This window comes from Epinephelus moara, chromosome 15, assembly GCF_006386435.1.
Source record: "Epinephelus moara isolate mb chromosome 15, YSFRI_EMoa_1.0, whole genome shotgun sequence".
In the NCBI taxonomy this organism is placed as follows: domain Eukaryota; kingdom Metazoa; phylum Chordata; class Actinopteri; order Perciformes; family Serranidae; genus Epinephelus; species Epinephelus moara.
The window spans coordinates 7,123,494-7,145,152 of NC_065520.1; the positions used below are offsets into that span (position 1 = coordinate 7,123,494).

General features: G+C 41.4%; 1 protein-coding gene across 2 annotated transcripts in view; it reads right to left on the reverse strand.

Moving 5' to 3' along the window:
- The window catches only part of LOC126401752 (fibroblast growth factor 14-like), a 70,199-nt gene that overhangs the window by 6,974 nt on the left and 41,566 nt on the right, over nucleotides 1-21,659 (reverse strand). For both annotated transcript variants that reach the window (XM_050063228.1, XM_050063229.1), the window contains exons 3-4: nucleotides 16,987-17,090; nucleotides 1,058-1,256 (exon numbers count right to left, since the gene is read on the reverse strand). In XM_050063228.1, the coding sequence (XP_049919185.1) occupies nucleotides 1,058-1,256; nucleotides 16,987-17,090 (303 nt within the window). The remainder of the gene's footprint in view (nucleotides 1-1,057; nucleotides 1,257-16,986; nucleotides 17,091-21,659) is intronic.

Sequence of the window (21,659 nt, forward strand, 5' to 3'; positions counted from 1 at the left end):
GGGAGAACCAAGACAATCAGCAGAGTGTACATCCCTGCCAATATTATTCATGAAAGATTGCTAACTAAGACTGTAACTTCATCAATGTCATCCCTTACTCATGAAGCCTTGTGCCTTGTGTTGACAAGCTGAAGGATTTAGAACCAGTAAATACGACGTCAGAAGCCAAGGGAACATGCCAACTGACAGCAGGGTTTCCCACGTATTTATTTATCGGTGGCAGCCCGCCACGATACCAACATCTGCCGCCACATATTGATTTTATATTTCTGGAGCTGTAGTGTTCATTCAGAGTTATTAATTGCATCACACTCGTGGAGCGCAGATTGTACTCTGAGCACAGACGGAGCAGCAGAGCGCCAGATGCAAGTGAAACTCAACCGTATGTTATGCTAGGTCGAATAGTTTGCTTTCACTTGCCTCCGCAGCAGCTGCTCCTCTCATCCACTGATCTGATCAGCTCTGGTCGCATAAACTGATCAATCATTCACCCTGCAACTCAAACTCCTAAATAACAGTGACAGGGATGCACACTCTGTTGCTGGATTGTTGTTTTCCCGCCAGTTCCCGTCAGGAAAGTATACACAGTTTGCAACCTTTTATTAGTTGGTTCAATAACAAAGTATAATTAATGCATTCGTAACAGTGTATGAGGTTTGGATTTTTACAACAATGGTTCTTTTATTAATGTCCTTTTAGGCCTCTTCGCCTCTGCCATGATGTCAGTACAAAGTTTACAACACTTTGTGAGGACAACTTGAATCTAAAGGTTGTAATAAGAAAGATAAAACTGAGCTAGCTTCTTATAGCTAGCTAGTGGTGTATGCCATCGTGCTGTAAAGTGTTCCACTCTTCTTTGGGAGATCCTATCCGCTCATTAAAGTTACAAAGTACAAGAACAGCCAACGTTGAAGCTGTTATTTAAGTGAAAAGGTTGCATAATGTTTCTTTAACATCCACAAGCATTTTAGCAAACAAAGGAATCCGGTCAAAAACCAAAAATGAAATAAAACTAAATGAATTAACCCTGGATCATGTGTGTGTGAATGTGTGTTACCTTCTATAGGTTTAGGCAGGAAGTGTGCAGCTGGTTTGGTCTTTTTGACCCTGTTGCCCTTCATGGCCTGTCCCTCTTTATTGAGGCCCAGAAACCAGGCCCGGCCCGACTCCTTCTGTCTGTAGAGCATAGAGCTGTAGATCACATAGTAGTTCTCGAACACCGACTCCTTAAACTTACACTCAGCTGTAAACAGTTCCTGAGGAGACAGACAGACAGACAGGAAGCGATATGGGTCATATTATGTTGGGAAAAGGAGTATTTTAACAATTATTGTATGTGGGAAAAATGAATACTACACAAACAAGGATTTAAAAAAAATATATATATGTCAGTGTGCCAATAAATCTGACATAAGAAAACAATGAAACCACACTGCCCAGCCACAGACAGGGAGGAGCAGCACAGCACTGACTGAATGATGTGCTGCTTTAACCCATGTTACTCTCCCCAGACACTCTCTCTCTGTACACACATGAACAACAAACTAAACAGATAAAAAAGCGGATTGATTCTGGTGACACAAAGCCCAAAAGATCTCACCCTCCCGCCCACATCAGCTCTGCTGTTATGTGTCAGAACTCTTTTCCATGGTCGCAGGCGCCTCCAGCGGAGCATATTTCAGCTCTGAATCAAGGTGTTATTCTTACTGGGAGAAAAAATCCTGTCTCCCTAGTGTCCTCTTGCACTACTGAGTCACAGCAAGTACAAAAGGCAGCCTGAGATGAAACATTCTCCTTTTGCGGAGGTCAGAATCGAGGCAATCGGAGAAGTCAGGCTCCAGAAATCAAAAGAATTGCAAATACTCGAGCAGTATTTACAACTAAAAGATGGAGCTTTGTCAATGAAATGTCATTTTTAGTAGGGATTTTCGACTGTTTTCTTATATGACATCAACACAGCATGACATCAGGCTGGGATAGCAAACTTCCATATTAGGGCTGCAGCTAATGATTATCAACTGATCTGTCTTTGAGCAGGGTTTAAGAGCTTCTCAACAACACCAGATATTATTACCTACACAATCATTTAAAGCTGCATCTTCTGGTTCTTAGAGGACTTGGGAGGTGCATGACATACTGCAAACATCTGACATATTATCACCTTATTAAGTTGATGTGGCACACATGTTAGCAGGGAATTGCCAATTTGCACATCAAGCTGACTCTGGCTTGGAGGATTTGGCTCTGTCACGATGACAAATGGTGAAAATTTAAGACACTTTTTAGCTGCTACTTTTTCCACTTCCTTCACCAGCTTACTTTGTCTGTCTGACATTTGCTACTTGGCAGGCAGGTGGGTTATCAGACCTTTTTCTGTGGGTTTGTTATTACGAGAAGCACTTTTCACATTACACACAGCAGCCAGTGATCCACTGTTAATATAAAATATGTAAAATAATGTATCTTTGTGCTATTGCATAACAGTTATCTCCCATGTAAATCAGGTATCTCCTCTCTTAGGGCAACATTTCATAAAGGAACTTTCATAATCATTAACAATGACTGACATATTCCCTCTTTGAGACAATTGCTGAGGATATAAATAGTGTTAATAAACTACGTCTCATATGGCTGAGGAGGCTCCTGCCAACCCAAACAATCACCCCGGAGGTCCCCAGACCCCAGATTGGGAAGTGTTTGTCTAGACCGTCTCTTATTGGTTGTTGTGGGCCTCTTGCCAGAGCCACAGACACATTGTCATTCAGCTCAGGTCTGTCGGTCCGAGTCTCATAGCAACATGAGGAAGAGAGGCGACACTGTAGCCGTGGCAACCAACCAGCGCTGAGAGGGAGGGGTCAGTGGGTGGGTGGGTGACTTGTGAAAGGGGGGGGGGGCTGCAAGAGTGAGAGAGTGAAATACACACAAACACTTGCATTGGTAATTTAACGTATAATGTGCTGTAACTCATGCTCTAATACATCCACTCATGCTAACATAGGAAGACACTTATTTAAGGCTGGGCTGGGTGGCACCGACACGCAGCTGCGAGGGATCAGACACACACACATTTGTGGCTCTAGGGGATGAATGGAGGGAGGTGCAGGGGGGCTTGTTGGGATATGAAACGTGACTAAATGATTGGCTGGCAACAAAACAAGACAAGGTTATAATGAATGAATGCTCTATTTATTGGCAATGTCAGTGACACACATAAATCAAATGGTAACCATGGTTTTGTTCTTTGAAGAGCTTAACATTTTTCATTGCTGGATTAAATTAACAAATTCATAATATATATTTAGTCTTGACCTGCACACCGGATTCATTATTCAGTTGTTAAGGAGGTTGATCTTTGCTGGCGTGCACAGAGCGGTGCCAGACACTTATTAATGTTGGCCAGTGAGGTCATACATCATTTAATGCTGCTTTTAAAATTAAAGGTGTTTGATGTCGAGGCGTCTCTCGGTCTCGTCTGAAGAAGAAACATTTATCCCCGGCTGAATTCAGAGAGAAAAAGTGAACTGTTCGAATTACTTCAGATGAAAACCTCACAGCCTTACAGGTGAGTCATTTTAACAACACTGCCTGCCTGAATGTGTTTCTGTCGTCATTTCTAAATAGCTATGTTCACCAGCTGCCCACAGAAAGAAGACAGGGAGAAAAGAATGAATGAAAGAAACGGAGGGTGGGGTGGTGGTGGTGGTGGGGCTGGAAATTGGGACATGAAGGAGAGGAGGGAGAATAAATCACCCAGTGAAGAGGACGACGCCTCCTGATTGGAAAAACAGCAGGGGGATTCTCTCTCTCTCTCCCTTCTCTTATCTTTGTGTTTCTCTCGTCGCTTTTCTTTTTTTCCCCCTCCCTCTGTCATTTCTCCATGCTCTGCAGAGATTTAGTGGAGGAGAGCGTGCTGCACACATGCATGCACATTGTTATCTTTTGAATTACACACACATACGTGCATGCAGCCTGAACAGCAGCCGCGATCAGATAGAGACGAGGCAATTAACATGTGAAACATTGTGCTCCAAAACATACCAAATTGATACAGGCAGCACTTTGTTCTCTGTCCATTTACGACCTAAAAATAAGAAACTTAAAACCAGAGTGGGAAAAGCAATCTCCACTCTTGGCACGGCACAAAGCTGCACTAATGACAACACTTGGCAACTAGAACTACCCAGTGCTACCACAGCGTGACTGCTGGCCACTGGGAGCTCCCCAGTAGAAGCAGATTCACAATACAACAATAAACCGTTTTAATAATTAGTGTTCCAGTGCATTTCCTGTCTGTTGTAATTTACTAAAGCCTTTAATCCACAGACAATCAGCAACATGTCTTATTGAAGGATGAGTATCATCATCATAATAATACACTGACAGATCAGGCCTGTGACCTCACTGACCAGGGCAAGTTCTCCCTTCAAGATCTGACTCGCTGGGCTGAAGAGAGACTGACTGACAGCCTGAAGCTTGATTCATTCTTGTGCATCATTAGTTAACAACAAAGCCCACACATGTAGCTACACCATAGCTAACTTGCATCTCCTCAAAAATGCAAGTTAAGGAAGCCATAAGGCTTATGATGACTACAAATACACCATGTGGAGTCCACAGGGTCAGCTCAGGCCGCTTGTGTTTTCTTCCACAACTTTCTGATACAGCTAGAGATTGCTGATAATGAATCCAGCAGGAGCAGGTTGCAGAAAGCCTCAGTGTTTGCCTATTCAGTAACACACATCTATCATTTCTACTGCACCTTTTGCATCTTGCAATTGAGTTTCTTGATCCCAGTGAATGGAAAAACAAACACCATTAAAGGATGCTTTGCGGGAGGAAAACAAGCCAAACCTTTATATTATTGCTCTACATTAAAGTGGAAATAGACAAGTTTAGCTTTAACTTATCATTATGAGGTAAAGGTTGATTGCACAATGTAATGACACCATCAGCGTTAAGATGGGGTCCCTTTAACACCTCTTAACGGGGGCATGATACTAATGAGCAACCATTAGATTGGTTTAGTTTTTCCCAATGAAGATGTCCTAACCTGCTCCATGCGTCAGGGAACAGGCTAATTCCTGTGTCTTCAACAGGGGGTCCGGGACCCCTAAGAGAGGGGTCCTCAGAGTTACCGCAGGGAGGCCACCAAATTACTGCTTGATAATTTAAATTTAATTTAAGTTAAAATGCGTCTGCAAATACACATAAACATGAATCTAACATATCGTCAATGAAGATAAATTGGCTTATCCATAAAACCCATTTAATTTACAGTACACAACCAGGGTTTTCCCTGGGTTTTTTCGAGACCAAGGTGGCAAAGGCCTGTGGCGGGGGGCATCTTGACAGCTGTACTTTTAGATACGGTTCCCCCCCCTCTATTAAATATGAAAGGAGGCCCCCACATGCTTGAGCTTTACACTGCTTACTTGCATAATCAGAACAGACATGTCCTGTGATTTTCAGCTTTCTATGATTATATTTACCCTTTACAGCAGGCACATCCTGACAGCTGAGAATATTACTGTCAGGTATTGTCCCCCCTCTATTTAATATGAAAGGAGGCTGAAAATCACTGGACATGTCGCTTCTAATGATACAAGTCAGCGGTCCTGAAATGTGTGTTTCTCTTCTATAACACACATTCTACATCTCGGAGGCACGTCTTTCCACATACAGGCTTCCTTCGCCTTTCAAACGGGGCAGAGCTCCATGGGAAACAGTGGGAGAGACACCGCCAGGGGGGGAACCGGGATCTGACACAACACCGGAGGGAGAAGCAGGTCATGGAGCTGTGCGCCAGACGAAAAAACAAGCGCGTCGCACCGAATGCGCACCGCTACGGCGTCACTTTGGGTTGAAAGTAATGGGTTTGAGCGTGCAAAAGACGCTCCAGAAAGAAACCATCGACAAAAGTGCAGAAGGTGAGGCTAATGCACCTTTGGCTCAACTGCAGGTGACTGAGCAGCTACAGGCAAGTGCAACAGAGAAAACACGACAACTTGGAGTCCATGCTCTGTCTCGCTTTCAGCTCAGGGTCCTTAGCCTGAAAAATGTTGAAGACCCCTGGGCCTACTTTTAAAACTGCTCACCCCAGCTCTAATTTTTTAAAGCTTTGCACACCTCCAAGCTAATGGAGCATGCAAGCTGTCCATATCTGGACACTTTTCGTGTCCAATCCACCAGGGTTTCTGTCTCCAGAGTCTCAGGAAAATTAAGGCTCAATTTATGGTACAAAAGGAAGTGCACCAACCACTGCACAACCAAAACAGGAAGAGGAAAGCGCCTCAGTGGCTATCCCCAGTTACCAATGAGCATTAATGTAAGTTCTTTACAGTCACTATTCCCAGCAGCAGAAATGGTGGACAGTGGAACAACCTGTGGAAAGTGTTGGTCTGTTTCCACTTTAAGTAAATGAAAGGATGTAAACAATTACTTAGGGACAGATAATTAAAGAGTGACAGTGCACAACACAGCTAATGTTACAGTGATGGTGCCCAGGAGTGAAATGTGATGCTGAACTGTGAATCAATCACTATGGAGGGACTACAGTACACTGTCATACACACGTGTAATTCCACCTCGCGTAACCTGTACAGTGTGTTCTTTCAGAGGTGAGCCTCACAAGGTCCCAAACATTCCACAAATCCTCCGAACTAAATAACAAATACATTTGTCACAGCCTCCAAACATATATAGACCTTTATCAAAATGATTCTGTTTTCTCATCTGCTGTTGCTACAGTTAATTCAATTTAAGCTCAAGAATGATATGTTTGAGTTCAGGGAGCAATGGTTAAAACAATGCTGATGACTGCCATGTCCGAGTCTTGTTGACCCATCAATCCACCCAGATCTCCTCCCTTGGAGGTTTTGCAGTGCCGTGATAATGTCAGACCTTTTTCCTGACAGACTAGAGGGCCTTGTCAGGTAAACATGAACACGTTGTTGTTTCTTTTGTCTGGAGAACTCCAAATGTCCCTTGTTTGTTTCTGATGCTTGTCTAGTCTCTCCCTTCTTCTTGCTGAAAACCCCCTAAAATACTGCCAATTTCTGCTGCAGCTGAAAAATGAAAAATGGACTGAAAGTCACACCAAGCAACCTCCCCGCAGTTTATTTTCTTCAGTGCTGGCAATGCAACAAAGAGTCATGATTCTAGTTATGGCTGAGCTTTCTGGTTTAGCTGTTTTTTAAATGCACCCTGTGTTTTTTGAAGACGCCTGGCTGTCATTATTTCCTGTTCATTATAACCAAGAAATCATGAACTGGGACTGAACTTTTAAGGCTGCTTGAAATCAACATAAGAATATTAAATAGGGCTGCAACTAATGATTATGTTTAGTATCGACTAATCTGCTAATTATTTTCACAATTCATCGTTTAGTCTATAAAGGTTTATACCTGTTATTATCATGTGTTTTGGGTGATCCGATCACAAGTGGACAGCTCTATGTCTGTCTATTCATACCTGGCAGAAGAACACGTCTCCACGTGTCCCTAGTGACCACTTGTGACCGGATCTCAGTTCCCCGCTCTGTATGCAAATAAACATGCGAATCATTTCCGTTTGCAAAGACCAAATGTGCTGTTTTAAACAAGCTTTGTAGTTCTATTTGTACACTTACAGCCTTCACCATTTAAACGAGTAAAATCTTATCTAATTGTAGGGCTGCATGAAGCATATTGACAGCCCCTCTGTGCCTCTATCTCTCTCTCTCTGTTTATCAAGTGCCACTAGGAGCCTACTGTGGTGCAGTGTGAGCTGTGAGCACCGTGTTGGGGACAACTGCACACATACAGTGACAGGGCTAACTGTTAGCACCACATGGCTAACATTACCTAGCAGTCATTAAAGGGTTTGACAACAGAGTTGAGCCGCTTCACTGTCAGTGTGAATTTGTTGGGACCTTTTAACAGCAGCTGCTTACTTATTGGTAATAATGAATTATCATCCAGCCTTTGTTTCTTATTTTAAACCTTGATGAAAATGTGTTTACTTATGAAAAATGACAACTTTGCACTTTCCTGCTTTATAAACTGGAGGAAGCATCGTTGAGATTTGCAGTTGCTCTACTTGTAAAATAACTTAATGCGACTAAGCTTAAGGAAGTTGTTTTTCATCCTAATGTGTATGTATATATGTGTGTGTGTCTGCGTGTGTGTGTTTGTGTGCAGTGCTCAGTGAGTGGGTGTGTTTGTTTCCAACACCAGTTATTATCACAGCGCTAATTACCCAGGGGAATTGTGGGTAAACAAATCATTCTAAAGAAAAGAAAGCCCACAGAGAAGAAGGAAGAGGAGGAGTGGAAAGAAAAGTGTCAGCGTATGAAAACAAAAGTGGAGAGGGCGCTTTGAGAGGGGACTTAAAAGGATGTCCTCCAGCCCAGACAGACCGAATCAAAGCGCACATCTGACTCCAATCACGGCCTCGATCTCGGCGTGTCAGGAACGCCACGTGCTCTGCAGCCACTCCAGACCTGCAACACCTGATCCAATTACCCTGTTATGAAAATGTGTGGCTCCTAATTGGATCAGGTGTGTTAAAGCTGGAGCAACAACTCAGAGCACAGGCACTCCTGAAGGACTGGTTGGGAAACAGAGCTGGTGGATAGTATCAGGAGGATATAAATAAATCTTTATCTAGACACCTGGAAAATCATCTGTTGTTTTCTAAATCTTAACATATTGATGACACCAAGTGAGTGACCAAGTCGGGGTTCTGCTCTCAACATCACATACCTGATAATATATTTGAAGGTGACAGCCACTACAGAGTCCTCTGTTTTACATTAATACCACCATCTCATATCATGATTTTCACAAATGCACACAAAGGCTACATGGAGGCCTGTTGAGTCAGTTACCAGTGAGACAATAAAATACAAGTTTGAGTACTTACTTACAGGCCTGTCATAATGCATGTACACCTGTCTGTGAAACTCCGACACAGAGCAGACGAGAGGACAGAAAGAGCGCGACCAGAGATGACAGCAAAACATGACTCAGCATAGGTGTTTTTTCCTGTTCATTCTGATTAGGTGCTGTGAAAAAAAAAGCTTAGGCGCTGCGCCCAAGTCTTATAATGATCGGGAAAACCCTGCTGTTTATTCTGGCATCCCGTTGGCTGTAATGTTGGTTAGATTCTTATGGAAACAAATACACACATAAACACAGAGCAGTACCGTACAGTATGATATATTGACATGACCTTGACAATTTTTGCTGACTTCAATACGTTGATAATTATCAGTACAGGCCTATCAGCAGCAGAATGCTGCACAGGGGCTTATAAATACACTGAGGAAGGATTTTACATTTCTGGAAAGGTCCAAATTACACTCGGTCTAATCAGGTCGGATAAGGTTTTTTGCCACCTGTGAAAATAGAACTTTTAATTATTTCTATAAATTAGTCTTTGAAGCATATAAACAAATTATTTTTGGATTAGTTTTTATTTGTTCTAAGAAGATTATTATCATATTGCTGCACTTTTAACCACAGCGGCTTGTTAACTGCTGGTTCTAGTGTTGGTGTTCATTCTCTGTGAGGGTCTGTTCAGGTCTGGTCTGACTGGGTCTGCATCAGATCAAGTCTGTCTTTTTTTGTAAATTTATTTGTGCACATTGGGTTTGGGAAGATTTTTCACAGGCACCAGGATAAAATGGCAGCATCAGAGAAACGTCAGGATTTTGTTGGCAGCGATTCAGTCTGCAGATTTCATCAATTCTGCAGAATTGAATTAAACTTCAAACAATAAGCCAGCCTTTAAGTTTTTATTAAAGGTGACTATGTCTTTGAGTGTGTGCGTTTCAGTAAACCACCTTGAACAGCTAAACAAAAGGTGCAGACTGTGATTCATTAGAAAAGGGCTGGGAAGGCTACATATACGCCGGCAACGACTGTCAAACGATAGATTTGTTCAAACCTGCAATTTGAGTGTGATGTCTGCCCTGTTGTGCTTCAATACCACGATGCACAGAGCGACATCTTTGAAGAGACATGCCAGCGACTAATTCATTCTCTAGTCACCAGAAAATGTGTGTGTCTGTGTGTATGTGTGCCATGATGACTCACATGGCTAACATTTATTCTCTCTGCCACTCGTCTTCCTTCTCATCTCTCTGAATGTAGACATCACAGGACTCACTCTGTCTGAGTGCTGTACCGACTGTGTTGTGAATGGATGTACACGCCCACGTACACAGACGTGCGGCAGACACACACACACAAGCACATACGTAGAGCGCACAAACACACACACACACACCAACATTTGTTGAAAACATCCTGTTGTAAGAAAACATGCTGTAGCTCAGGAAAAGAGAGAAAAAAATATGAGGTGAAATGAAAATGGAAGGATGAATCCTCGATAAAGAAAAGGGCACGCAAGGTCTCTCCATCTTGTTTTTTTATGTTGTAATGAATAAAACAGAGCTTAAGTGGTTAGTTGATTAGTTGATAATTAATGATTAATCATTAATGATGACTAATCAGCAGCTATTTTAATAACTGGTTGATTGTTTCAGTCATTTATCAAGCAAATTCCTCGTTATCTGGTTTCATGCTCAGAATTTTTGGTTATATCGTAGTAATCTTTGGGTTTTAGACTGTTTGTGGGATAAAATGAGACATTTAAGGATGTGATGTCAGGCTGCAGGAAATTAAGACAGGTGGAGAAGAATGGCCATGTGTGTAAGTATTGGTAAGAGTTTATTTTACCATTATTTTTATAGTGTAGTTAGTAATGGTAAAAGTGTTTGGCACTGATTCATGTAAATGTAGATTTTGTCTTGGATCTATGTATTCAGTCTTGTCCTCAGGGGGCTGTGTTTGTGTGTTTTATATTTTAGTTTATTTATTTATTTTTCCATTGTGGGATATCTCCTGAAGCGCTGTTTTTAGGAGGTTTATTTATTCATTTATTTTGCCTGGTTGATGTTTGGGATGTCTGAGTACAGAGAGTTAATATACTGGAATGTTAAGTTTGTTATTGGCTCATGTGTCTGATTAGTTCCCTGAGGGATGGGTCCTAAAAATGACCAGACATGAAAGTAAAATATTTAGTCTTTTATTCATTCTGTGACCATATTGTTTAGTTGTATGTACTTCTATTTTTTATGTTATTTATCTGGTGTACTAGCCGTCTTTCCAGCACCGGGAGCTGTCCACAGTATGACCCAGACAAAGACAAAGTCTCCACATGGGGGTGTTAATTATTGGAGGATAAATTCATGTTATTTTTATTGGGATTTAAACAGGCTTTGGACTTCTACTGCGAGAAACGCGCCCGACCTTCAGATTTCCTTCAGGGGGATGAAGAGTTTTTGAGAAGGACCAGATTTGACCACAGGCTATTTGCCGTCCCTTACTTTAAGATGTTTCTATGACCTGAGGATACCTGGGCTGAAAGAGAAGGGGGAAGAGAGAGGAGTTTTAGCACAGACACAAGCGAGTGAAAAAGATAGATGGAGGATGGAGTTGAATTGATGGTGTTCAGGCTCTCAGGACCTCTCCAGCAGAAAGACTGGGGCTCTAACAGTCTGACTCACAGGAGCTGGCATGGAGGAATACATTTCCATTTCTAATCTTGGCTGGTGGACAGTCAGCAAAATTCAGATTTCAAAAACAAGCAGATTTTCGGGGGGCACTGGTGTACACAAGCCTCAGTCATGATCTAGGTACATTATCCTCTCTTATCCCTCCCACATTAATTGTCTGTCATCTCACTCACAGTGTTCATGTAGAAGTAGTAGAAGAAGATAATAATAATGATAGTAGGAGTGGCAGTTGCAGGAAACGTGTCGCTTTTCTCTTTCACCTTTCAGCTGACATCCTGACACCTCCACCTCCACCAACCACCCTGATACACCCACACACATACACATACATACCAAGGCATGTGTTACACACACTTTGGCATACACTCCCATCACTCCGAGTCTCATTCACACACAAACACACACAGTCCCAAACTCATCAGCACTTTTTCTTTCCCTCACTTTCCCCAGCATGCTCCATAATTATCACATAGCAGCTCATTGCACACTGTGCCATCTGTTAGTCGCACGCACGCACGCCCAAAACACACACACACACACGCACGCGCGCACCACACATATGTGCACAGCCACACACTGCCAGATGCTTGGGATCTGGTACTAATAAGGTAGTCCTACCATGTATCACTAAGTTTTCAGCATATCATTAACAATTTGCAATAAGAGGATAAAGAATCTCACTGGGAGCTGAGCAGCATAAATTTAAGAACAAGACTCAACTCGCTCTGTCGCATGGAGAATGCACTATAAAAGGATATTTAAATTTTTGAGACGGGGCAGGCAATATAGCTAAAAATGGTATTACAATAATTATTTCAGAATTATCTTGATAAGTTGCTATATTGACAAAAGTATGAAAAAAGCAAAAATCAAAATCATTTGATTAGGGAATAAGTAGAACTGTCAACAATTTTGAGAACTCATTAATCATTTATTTATCAAACAGTTGCTGGTCCAGCTTCTCTAGCTCTACGTTATATAACGGAACATCTTTGGGTTTTTAATAAATTTGACAGTGTTCCTATGAGTTAGGGGAAACTGTGATGTACTTTTTTAGTCATTTCTGACATTTTATGGACCGAATAAGTGTTACCCAACCAGAGATACTGGGGTGTGTGGGAAAGAGATACCCTTGGGGGTACTTCTGCCGTTACCAAGGCATACATGCGATATTGCAGTGCAGCTACACTAATTCGGGGGGGAAAAAAATCTAGTTTGATTAGAAAATAAAAAATAAGCAGTATATATCCATATATGGCGTCAGCTGTAACTTGAATGTGTTGTAATTGTAAGTGCATGAAAAGAAGATGGCAAACGAGCAGGGAAGTCTAATCAGTAAGGTAAATGTGATGTGTAAATGCTTAAATACAAGCTAAATATAATGTGTGTACTGTTGAAATAGATAGCTAACTTAAAGTAATGGATAAATAGCTAAAAGAGTTAACTAAAAGTAATGGATATGCAGTTGAAAAAGTATTGGCTAAATGGTTAAAATATCTAAATGCCAACCTCTGCCAGCCGTAGTACAAATGTAGACTTGACCAAACTAACCTTGACATCGACAGTTTATATTTATGAAAAAAATACTGTAACAATATTGTAAAATATTGTGAATAATGCCGTATAATATCCACTTAATGATATATTGTAATGAACACATTTGGAACCTGACCAATAGTATTGATGAAGGGGTACATGAGCTCATCTGATGCGTTAAAGAAAAAGTTAGGAACCTCCAGACTAAATTATCAATTGATGATGAAAAATAATTGCAGTTCTATATATACTGTGACACATTTTGGTAAGGTTCATCTTGTTAATTTGCCTTTGGTAATGAGAAATGTGAGCCATAATATCTCAAAATAAAAACGTAACCACATGGTGCCAATGAGCCAAATTTACCCTGGGTTTTGGATGCAGAACATACGTGACTGTCTGTCTGCACTGTGCTACATACAATCATGTCCTTTCATCATTTAGACACATAAAAAAGATATTAAATGCAATTAAAAATAACAGCATTAATAGCATATTTGCCCCACAAACACCTTGTCATGCTGTACTCAGTACATCATGTTCTGATCATAATGATTGCAGTGCAGTCACAGTGTGCCTGAGATGTCTCACTCCATGATGAGTGTTTGTTCCAGGAGTATTGAGTTATTTTTGTTAATAAAAATTCTTCCGAGGGCAAAATGCAGCCTGATCTAACATGTTACAGCAAAGACTGCTGATAAGTGCACCATGTTTAGTCGAAGGTACAGGAACTATAATCTGATTTGTATCGACTTCCTGACACCTCCACAATAACTAACCCGGCAGGATGAAAGATAATCCAGACTGTGTCCGATAAACAAGATGCTCTCAGTCTGAACCCGAACCAATTACACGCAAACACAAAGGGAAACGTCACCGCTGTGGTTCAGACCAGGATAAAACAAAGTGTAGCTGCGATAGCACCCTCGTAATGTTTAATGAGTATCTCTTCAGGCGCAGTGCTACCATTCTTACCCACACACTACAACACACACTACACCTGCCGGGACCTTTGTAGCAGCCAATTAAACATCAAGCGCCGCTGACATCATGATAAATTAGACCTGCTGTATGTAATTTATATATTCGTTATCATGTAGCTGCCTGCACATCACTCACAGAGCTGGAACATGATCACACAGCCTCACTTTCCCCTCTACGCAGCTTTAGAGGGGATTTCTACTGTGTGTGTGTGTGTGTGTGTGTGTGTGTGTGTGTAGGGGGGGACTCCCCCTCTTCAATTATTTACAGGAAGCCCTCATGCATCTGTGACTTTCAGCGACAGGCTGAGAAAGCCCAGCAGAGCAGCACAGATCTCTTGTCTTTCTCCTCCCGATTACTCCTCTCTCTTCTACACCTCCTCTCTCCATCCTATTGTCTACAACATTTCTCCGTCTACTTCTCCATCTTTTATTCTGCTCCGTCTGTAACCTCTTTCCTCCGCCGTCTGCATCCTCTCCTCCTCTGTCTACAACACTTCCCTCCTTCCTCTCCATCTTTTCCTCCTCTGTCTACAACACATCCCTCCTTCCTCTCCATCCTTTCCTCCTCTGTCTACAACACATCCCTCCTACCTTTTCCATCCTTTCCCCCTCTGTCTACAACACTTCCCTCCTTCCTCTCCATCTTTTTCTCCTCTGTCTACAACACTTCCCTCCATCCTCTACATCTTTTCCTCCTCTGTCTCCAACCTTTTCCTCCTTCCTCTCCATCTCTTCTTCTCCTGCCTGCAACCTTTTCCTCCATCCTCTCCACCTTTTCTCCTCCTGTCTACAACCTTGTCATCCTTCCTCTCTATCTCTTTCCTCCTGTCTACAGTCTTTTTTTCTGTCTTCTCCATCTTCTTCTTCCTCTGTCCACAACCTTTTCCTTTATCGGTTTTTCCTCCTCTGTCCTCAACTTTTTCCTACATCCTCTCCACCTTTTCCTCCTCTGTCTACAGCCTTTCCTTCCTTTCTCTCCATCTTTGTCCTCCTCTGTCTACCTTTTCCTCTTTCCTCTCTAGCTTTTAACTCCCTCTGTCTACAGTCTTTTCCTCCTCCCCTATGTCGTTTTTCCTCTCATTGTCTGTGTCCTATTTCTTCCTCACCTCCTTTCTTTGCCTCCCAATGAAGTCTGTCCTTTCTTCTCCCCTCTCCTTCTTTCTTTCATGATTGGCCCTGGCCTCACCTTTATTCACCTCTACCTTTCATTCCCCCCCCTTTCATCTCCTCCCCTCCCAACCATTTCTATTCCCCCTGTCCCCTCGCTCCGTCATCTCCCCTTTTCTGTCTTCTCCTCCCTTCACCTCCTTTCCCCTCCTCTCTGGCTCCTGTCATCTCCACCCCAAAAAAGAAATGAAGGGGAGGAAGGAGGGATGATGTCAAGGAGAAGCGACGCCAGTGAAAGAGTGTGAACTCTCTGAAGAGTCAGCATGGAAATAATTCATATTCTGCTCAAGCAGATCTCCTAGCAGCCGGCCGCTGCTCCTCTACCTCACTTCCCCTCCACTTGCACCTCCTTCATCCTTCTCTCATGTCAGTGATTTGACAAAGGTTTGACTAATTTAGCTCTAGTTTTTAAATTCATTTAGCCTTTTTCATTTGCAACCTTATTTTGTTTTCATTATCTGGATCATACACTCAAGGAGGAAAAGCCTCTGGAATGGCATTTACGGACACTTAGACATGCTTACTTTATACATACCTATACATAATCCGACAAATATGTTTCATTATCATCCATTTAAAGCAATTATCTCTGTCTTCTCAGCTCTCTCCCTCACTCTGTCTGATGCACCTGTCTCCTGACATGAAAAAAGCTTTTATTATATCAAGCATGCTTCAATTCTTTGAGTTTAAACCTAAATGCAAGTTAGTTATTGTATAATTTAGAGCAAAATTTGTCTGTAACTGCACTTTGAGGTGATTCATTTTGCCTCATTGTGCTGCAGACGGAGCAGGAGAGGCTCTGCAGACAGACGGGTCCCCGGACACAGTGAATGTAATGGTCTGCACACCGGCTAACTGAAGGGAGTTGTACTAAAATCACCCAGTGGTTCTTCTGTGCAGCATAATGAGATGGGATGATGAGTTTGTCATGTTAACTGGCTAATGATCCATTTATCTCGGCTAAGAACCTGTCTTCAGTGTGCGGACAGCTACGCTTTGCACAAGGGCTGAAACAGGAAGATCATTCTGCATCAATTTTGGTAATCGCCTTTTAATTTAAACAGAAATGGGTTACAGAAAATAAATCACTGTTTCAAGCCTCTTTAATAGGAACATTTTCTTCATCTTGTATGACAATAAACCAAATATTGTTTGGTTTTGGACTGCATATTGGATGAAACAAGCTATGTGAAGGGGTCACCTTGGGCTCTGGGAACTTGTGATGGATTTTATTTACTTTTTACAGTTTATATATCTATTGGACCACTGATTAATCATGAACATAATGGGCATAGTGACAAAAATTATTAGTTGCAGCCCTCCTTTGCTGTTTAATTTTGTTTCTGACAACTAAAGTCAACAGATGTGCCTCCCTGAATCACTGTAAGCCATTTGTCCTTCCTCCTGTGGATAAAGTAGGGTCTTATAAATGACCAGAGATTTGCCAAAATGGGCTGATACTTCCATTTGTGTCCGACAAAGAATTACCACAGCTTAAAACCAAACACCCGGGACTTGGATGAGCAACACATGATTTGTAATTAAGCCCCATAATTTTCCAGAAACAAACATTAAGCTCTCAGCAGGACTGCCCACCGCACAAACAAAGACCAACAAAAACAGACACGTGAAAATTACCGGAACAAAACGTCTTATGGACACTGTCCATCAGGAATTTCTCATCCTTGTGTGTGTTCTTGACTACTGTGTGTGTGTGTGTGTGTGTGTGTGCATGCTTACCGATGAGTAGAGGTGACCCTCCCCATTCATGGCGATGTAGAGGCCAGTCTTGACTGATTGGATGGCCACGACTCTCAGACCCACAGGAATTAAGTTAAACAGAGCTGAGGAAAAAAACAGACAAACTGAGTTTACGTGCATATGTGTGTGCTTTTTTAATCTTGATATACGCTGCTCTATGAACTGACGTGTCAGTTGGTTTGTTGCTCACTTAGTTTGGATATCTCTTAAGGTGAAGAAAGAGCTCGGCCTGTGTATTATATTTGAGCTGAGTAATTTTTCCACAACATTTTAATATCAGCCTGTTCTTGTTTATGTTTTCAAAGGCACAGTCATGCTCTCAGCTCCATCGGGTCAGTGTTATTTGAAGAACAGCATTCAGTGATGGCACCCGAACAGACAGCTGATCACACCCTTATAGCCTCGGGCAGGTATTTTAAAGGACAATGCTCGTGTCACTGCTGTTTTTGTTCACTTCTTGCAGTCCCCTACTGTTTTGTGTCTTTTAGACTTGTTTCACTTATATGACATATTAGCTATTCTTCTTTTATTACTAATATTTGAAGGTCGTGACTGTCAGATTTTTAGTGACAGTAATAGATTACATTTTTGGAAGAAGAAACCAAATGGATGTTTTGTGTTAACTTTGAAAATGGAGGTGTGTGAAGAAGCCTAGCTGGAGTGCTTTACAAACATCTATCATAATAGCCTATATGTGAAAAAGTCAGAATTAACATTAAATTAACTTAACAAATAAGCAAATATTCCAATCAAACAATGAAAACCTCACTACTTTCAAAATTCACATTACACAATGATGGAGGAGCTGCTACAAGATAGCAATTACCTTTTTGTTTTAAAGTGTAAAAAGATATTAATGAGGCTTGAAAATTATTTTAATATTGCCACGGTGATGTAAGCCTGTATCTGTCTCCTCTCTAATGTGAAAATGGGACAAATATTACGCTGATTATTGGCCATCATTAGCTGTGACCTTTCAAGGTTGTTGACAATCTCCCAGACGTCTCCCTCTGAGGTCAATTGAAATGTTGCCTCTTTAACCTGAATGCCTCTTATCATTACAGACTTATTGATTAGCCTGCTGACAGAACATACAGTCAAGTTGTTATGACAGAGACAAAGTCAAACTAAATTCAAGGTGAATCCTGCCTCTGTCTGTACATTCAGGATGTTTGTGCAAATTTTAGAAAAATCCAGCACAATGTTTTAATGAAAAATGTTCCAATGAACGAGCATATTTGCCAAGGTAAATGTGTTAGATGTTTATATTACCAGTTGCAGCTTTGTTGAAGCTGCAGCATACAACAAGGTCAAAATAAATCTCAGGATCAACCTGTGGAGTGAAGTGAGGATGGGGTGCAGTAGATTCTGAGTTCATAAAAACATGTTTTTCTTTTGGAAGCAATGCAAAACACTCCACAGCATTTATAGCCAACGCTAGTTAAGCATTTTAGGGATGTTTTCATCAATTATTGATGGTGTAATTGTCTCAGGTGTTTGACTCCTTTTTTCGGTAGGTGGTTGCAGCCCGTGGCTCGAGTATAAAGACGTTAATTGTTTCATGTTGTGAGTGTGATGCCTGGAAAAAGCTGAACTGCTGCATTGTCAGTAAACTTGGTGCTGACAGTGTGTGGGAATTCATTGCTTTCATTTGCCTGGCTTTTGAAATAACTGCCTCCGTACAATGGAAATGAACAGAAATTTGTTTGTGCTGCTCAAAACATAAAAAAACACAAAACATTTGCAGAGCTCATCTGCAGTTTGTCTTTTTGAAAACAGTCCAAGTTAAACTCAATAACCCACAGACCTCACAGTGAACAGGTTTTATTTGGAATATTTTACAGTGAGATCATTTTGTCCGATAACGTCTGATTAGCTTACACAGCTAACTCATTCATGTGTTGAAGATGGGTTAGTCTTGACACACTTGACTCTCAATTAATCCTCTAAAGCTAAACTATGAAACTTTTTGAAGGCTGTTGCCCTCTCTGAGAGCATGACTAAATTAAAACAAAGATGTTTGTTGTGATATGTTGAACTGAAGGCAGCCGCTGCAAAACTTTAAAATGCACAAGCTGACAGCGAAGTATTGACTGAAGCTGTTGATTTTAATGAATAAAAATCCAGTCATATTGGATCGATATATCAATTCAATGATCAACGATCCATATCATCATCTTTAGGATGCGCCTTTATCTTGAAATTCTGTGTCACAGTCAAACAGCTCTAGGCAGATAAGGGCAAGCAGCCAAGAGAAAGATGATGAAGATGACATTATTTCATCAGCAGTGTGGGAATATTTTGGATTTCGAATATAGGATGACAGACAAAGTACATGCCACATGTAAGCAATAGGGCTGCAACGAATAGTCGACTAATCGATGACTAATCGACTATTAAAATAATCAGTGACTATTTTAGTAGTCGACTAATCGGTGTGAGTCATTTTTCATAGAAAAGTACTATAAATGTACCCCAAAATACTCTTATTGCAGCTTCTTTTGTTCAAATATTGGCAACTTTACACACTCTCCCATGATGGTGAACTAAAACCCTTTGGCGTGAGTACGAAACAAGACATTAGATGACATAATTTTGTGGTTTGGGAGAAACAGACCGACATTTTTCAACATTTTAACACATTTTTCGATAAAATGATTAGTCGACTAATCGAAGAAATAATCGACAGATTAGTCGACAATGAAAGTAATCGTTAGTTGCAGCCCTAGTAAGCAATGCCGCTATGAGATAAAATACTCAGGAAACAACATAGCTACCTTACTGGGCATCTCACTCCGCTAACTTCTCACAATGGCAAAATGAGCTGCTCTGTTTTAATAACGTTCGGCTAAAAAAAACGTGCATACAGGCTGAAATCTGTGCTGTTCTGTCAGGAGACACAGTGACTGATGCCAAAAATGAGTGAGAAAAAGTATAAATAATACATGTTATTTGTTAAGCTATAAGTAGAGTAAAACTCCTAAAACCTAAAAGTGCTTAAGCTAATAATGAGTGACTAGCAAAACACAACTGTTGTGTCTACAAACCTTAACAGTTATTTTTGGGGCTTGTTGTTAGTCTGTTTTATAGCTGTTGGGAGAAGTTTGCCTCCAGGCCTCCAGATTTCTTCCAGAAAAAGGCTTTCTGGCACTGTAGACGTTGACCAACTTAACTGGTTAAAATTATTTATGTGTTGTTTTTTATCTTTGATAGCCAAAAGCAAGAAGACAGAGGTGGCAGCTTCATGATGAAACTCGAGATCCACACCCATAGTGAGAGTCATCCTTTCATTTATTTTGAATTGACTTTATTGACACTGTCATGGATGCTGGGTACAGTATGACGAGCTGATCAACATTTCACAGCAGCAGAGGATTCTCCAGAGACAGTTGATGCAAAAGGAAATACACAGGTAGTTATTATTGTGTAATTGATGTGAAATCACAACACAACAGAACAATGACCTGTAATGAAGGCCGTAAAAACGGACGTGCTATTTGGGACCAACAGCCGTGCTGGTTTTCTTTCTAATCAAGGGCTGATTACACCTGGGATATCAGAGCCCTCATTAATCAAGGTTACATAGAAATGGTCTCGAACAACCAACGTCTACAGTGTTTAGATATGAGCAGCAGAAATTTAAATGTGCGCAACTACACCTGCAAGTAATCATCCTCCATAAATATCACTCTTTCCAAACCGCCATCGCGCTCATGCACAGCCTTCATTAACATAAAGATATGCACCCAGCTGATTAGCCATGGTGACGACCCTCCTTTTAAATGCTGCAGGAAATGTCACTGATGTCTCCCCTCTGCTGAACACGGCTCAGCCAGAGAAAACTGACAAACAAATGAAAAAAAAACAAGCTTGGCTACAAGTGAGAGCTGCAGTAAATTCTGTTTGATCTACACGCCGAGCTGTGGCAGAAATTTCAAAAATGATGATGGGAAGACGTTCGCCAAAAATTGATGTGAAGACATTAGCCAGAAAAAAGGGATCATAGTAAACAAGTGGGACATTGCTGCAACACGCGGATGGCAGAGAGCAACCAGCTCAGCCAACGTGGAGAGGACCAGCGAGCTGCCTGCTGTAGTGATTACTGATTAGCATTTGATTTTCTCTCAGCCCAGCACATCAGAATATAGCAATGGCCACATTAATCAATAAGCCATCCATCTGCAGCTCCTCCCTGAGGGAAGCATTCGGGTGCAGAGGTCTAATAAACCAGGCCTTAAAAAACTAAATCCTCTGAGCAGCCACTTGTCGCTTTCAGCCCAACAGTTGGTGTGCTCTCTGAAAACACACAGCCTGCCCTGCACAGCGTGAAATGTCCCCTCTATGAAAACACCATCGCTGTCTCATTGCTGTCTTTCTGACTGCATATACTGTGAATTTCAATCGATGCCAACAACTGTCAGTCATTTAGATCAATATGCTCCAATGATAGATGGTGTCGCAGCACAATATGTTTATAATGTCCTTGTAAATGGGGAAACTTGACCCTACTTTAACCTTTTAACTATTTGTATAATAACTATGATTCATTAGATCCTTCCTGCTGTTCTCTCCTTTTCACAGCGAGGAAAAAAGTGTCTCTCGACCTTCACCAAATCAGATGAGGACAAGAGACAGACATGTAATCTCTAAAT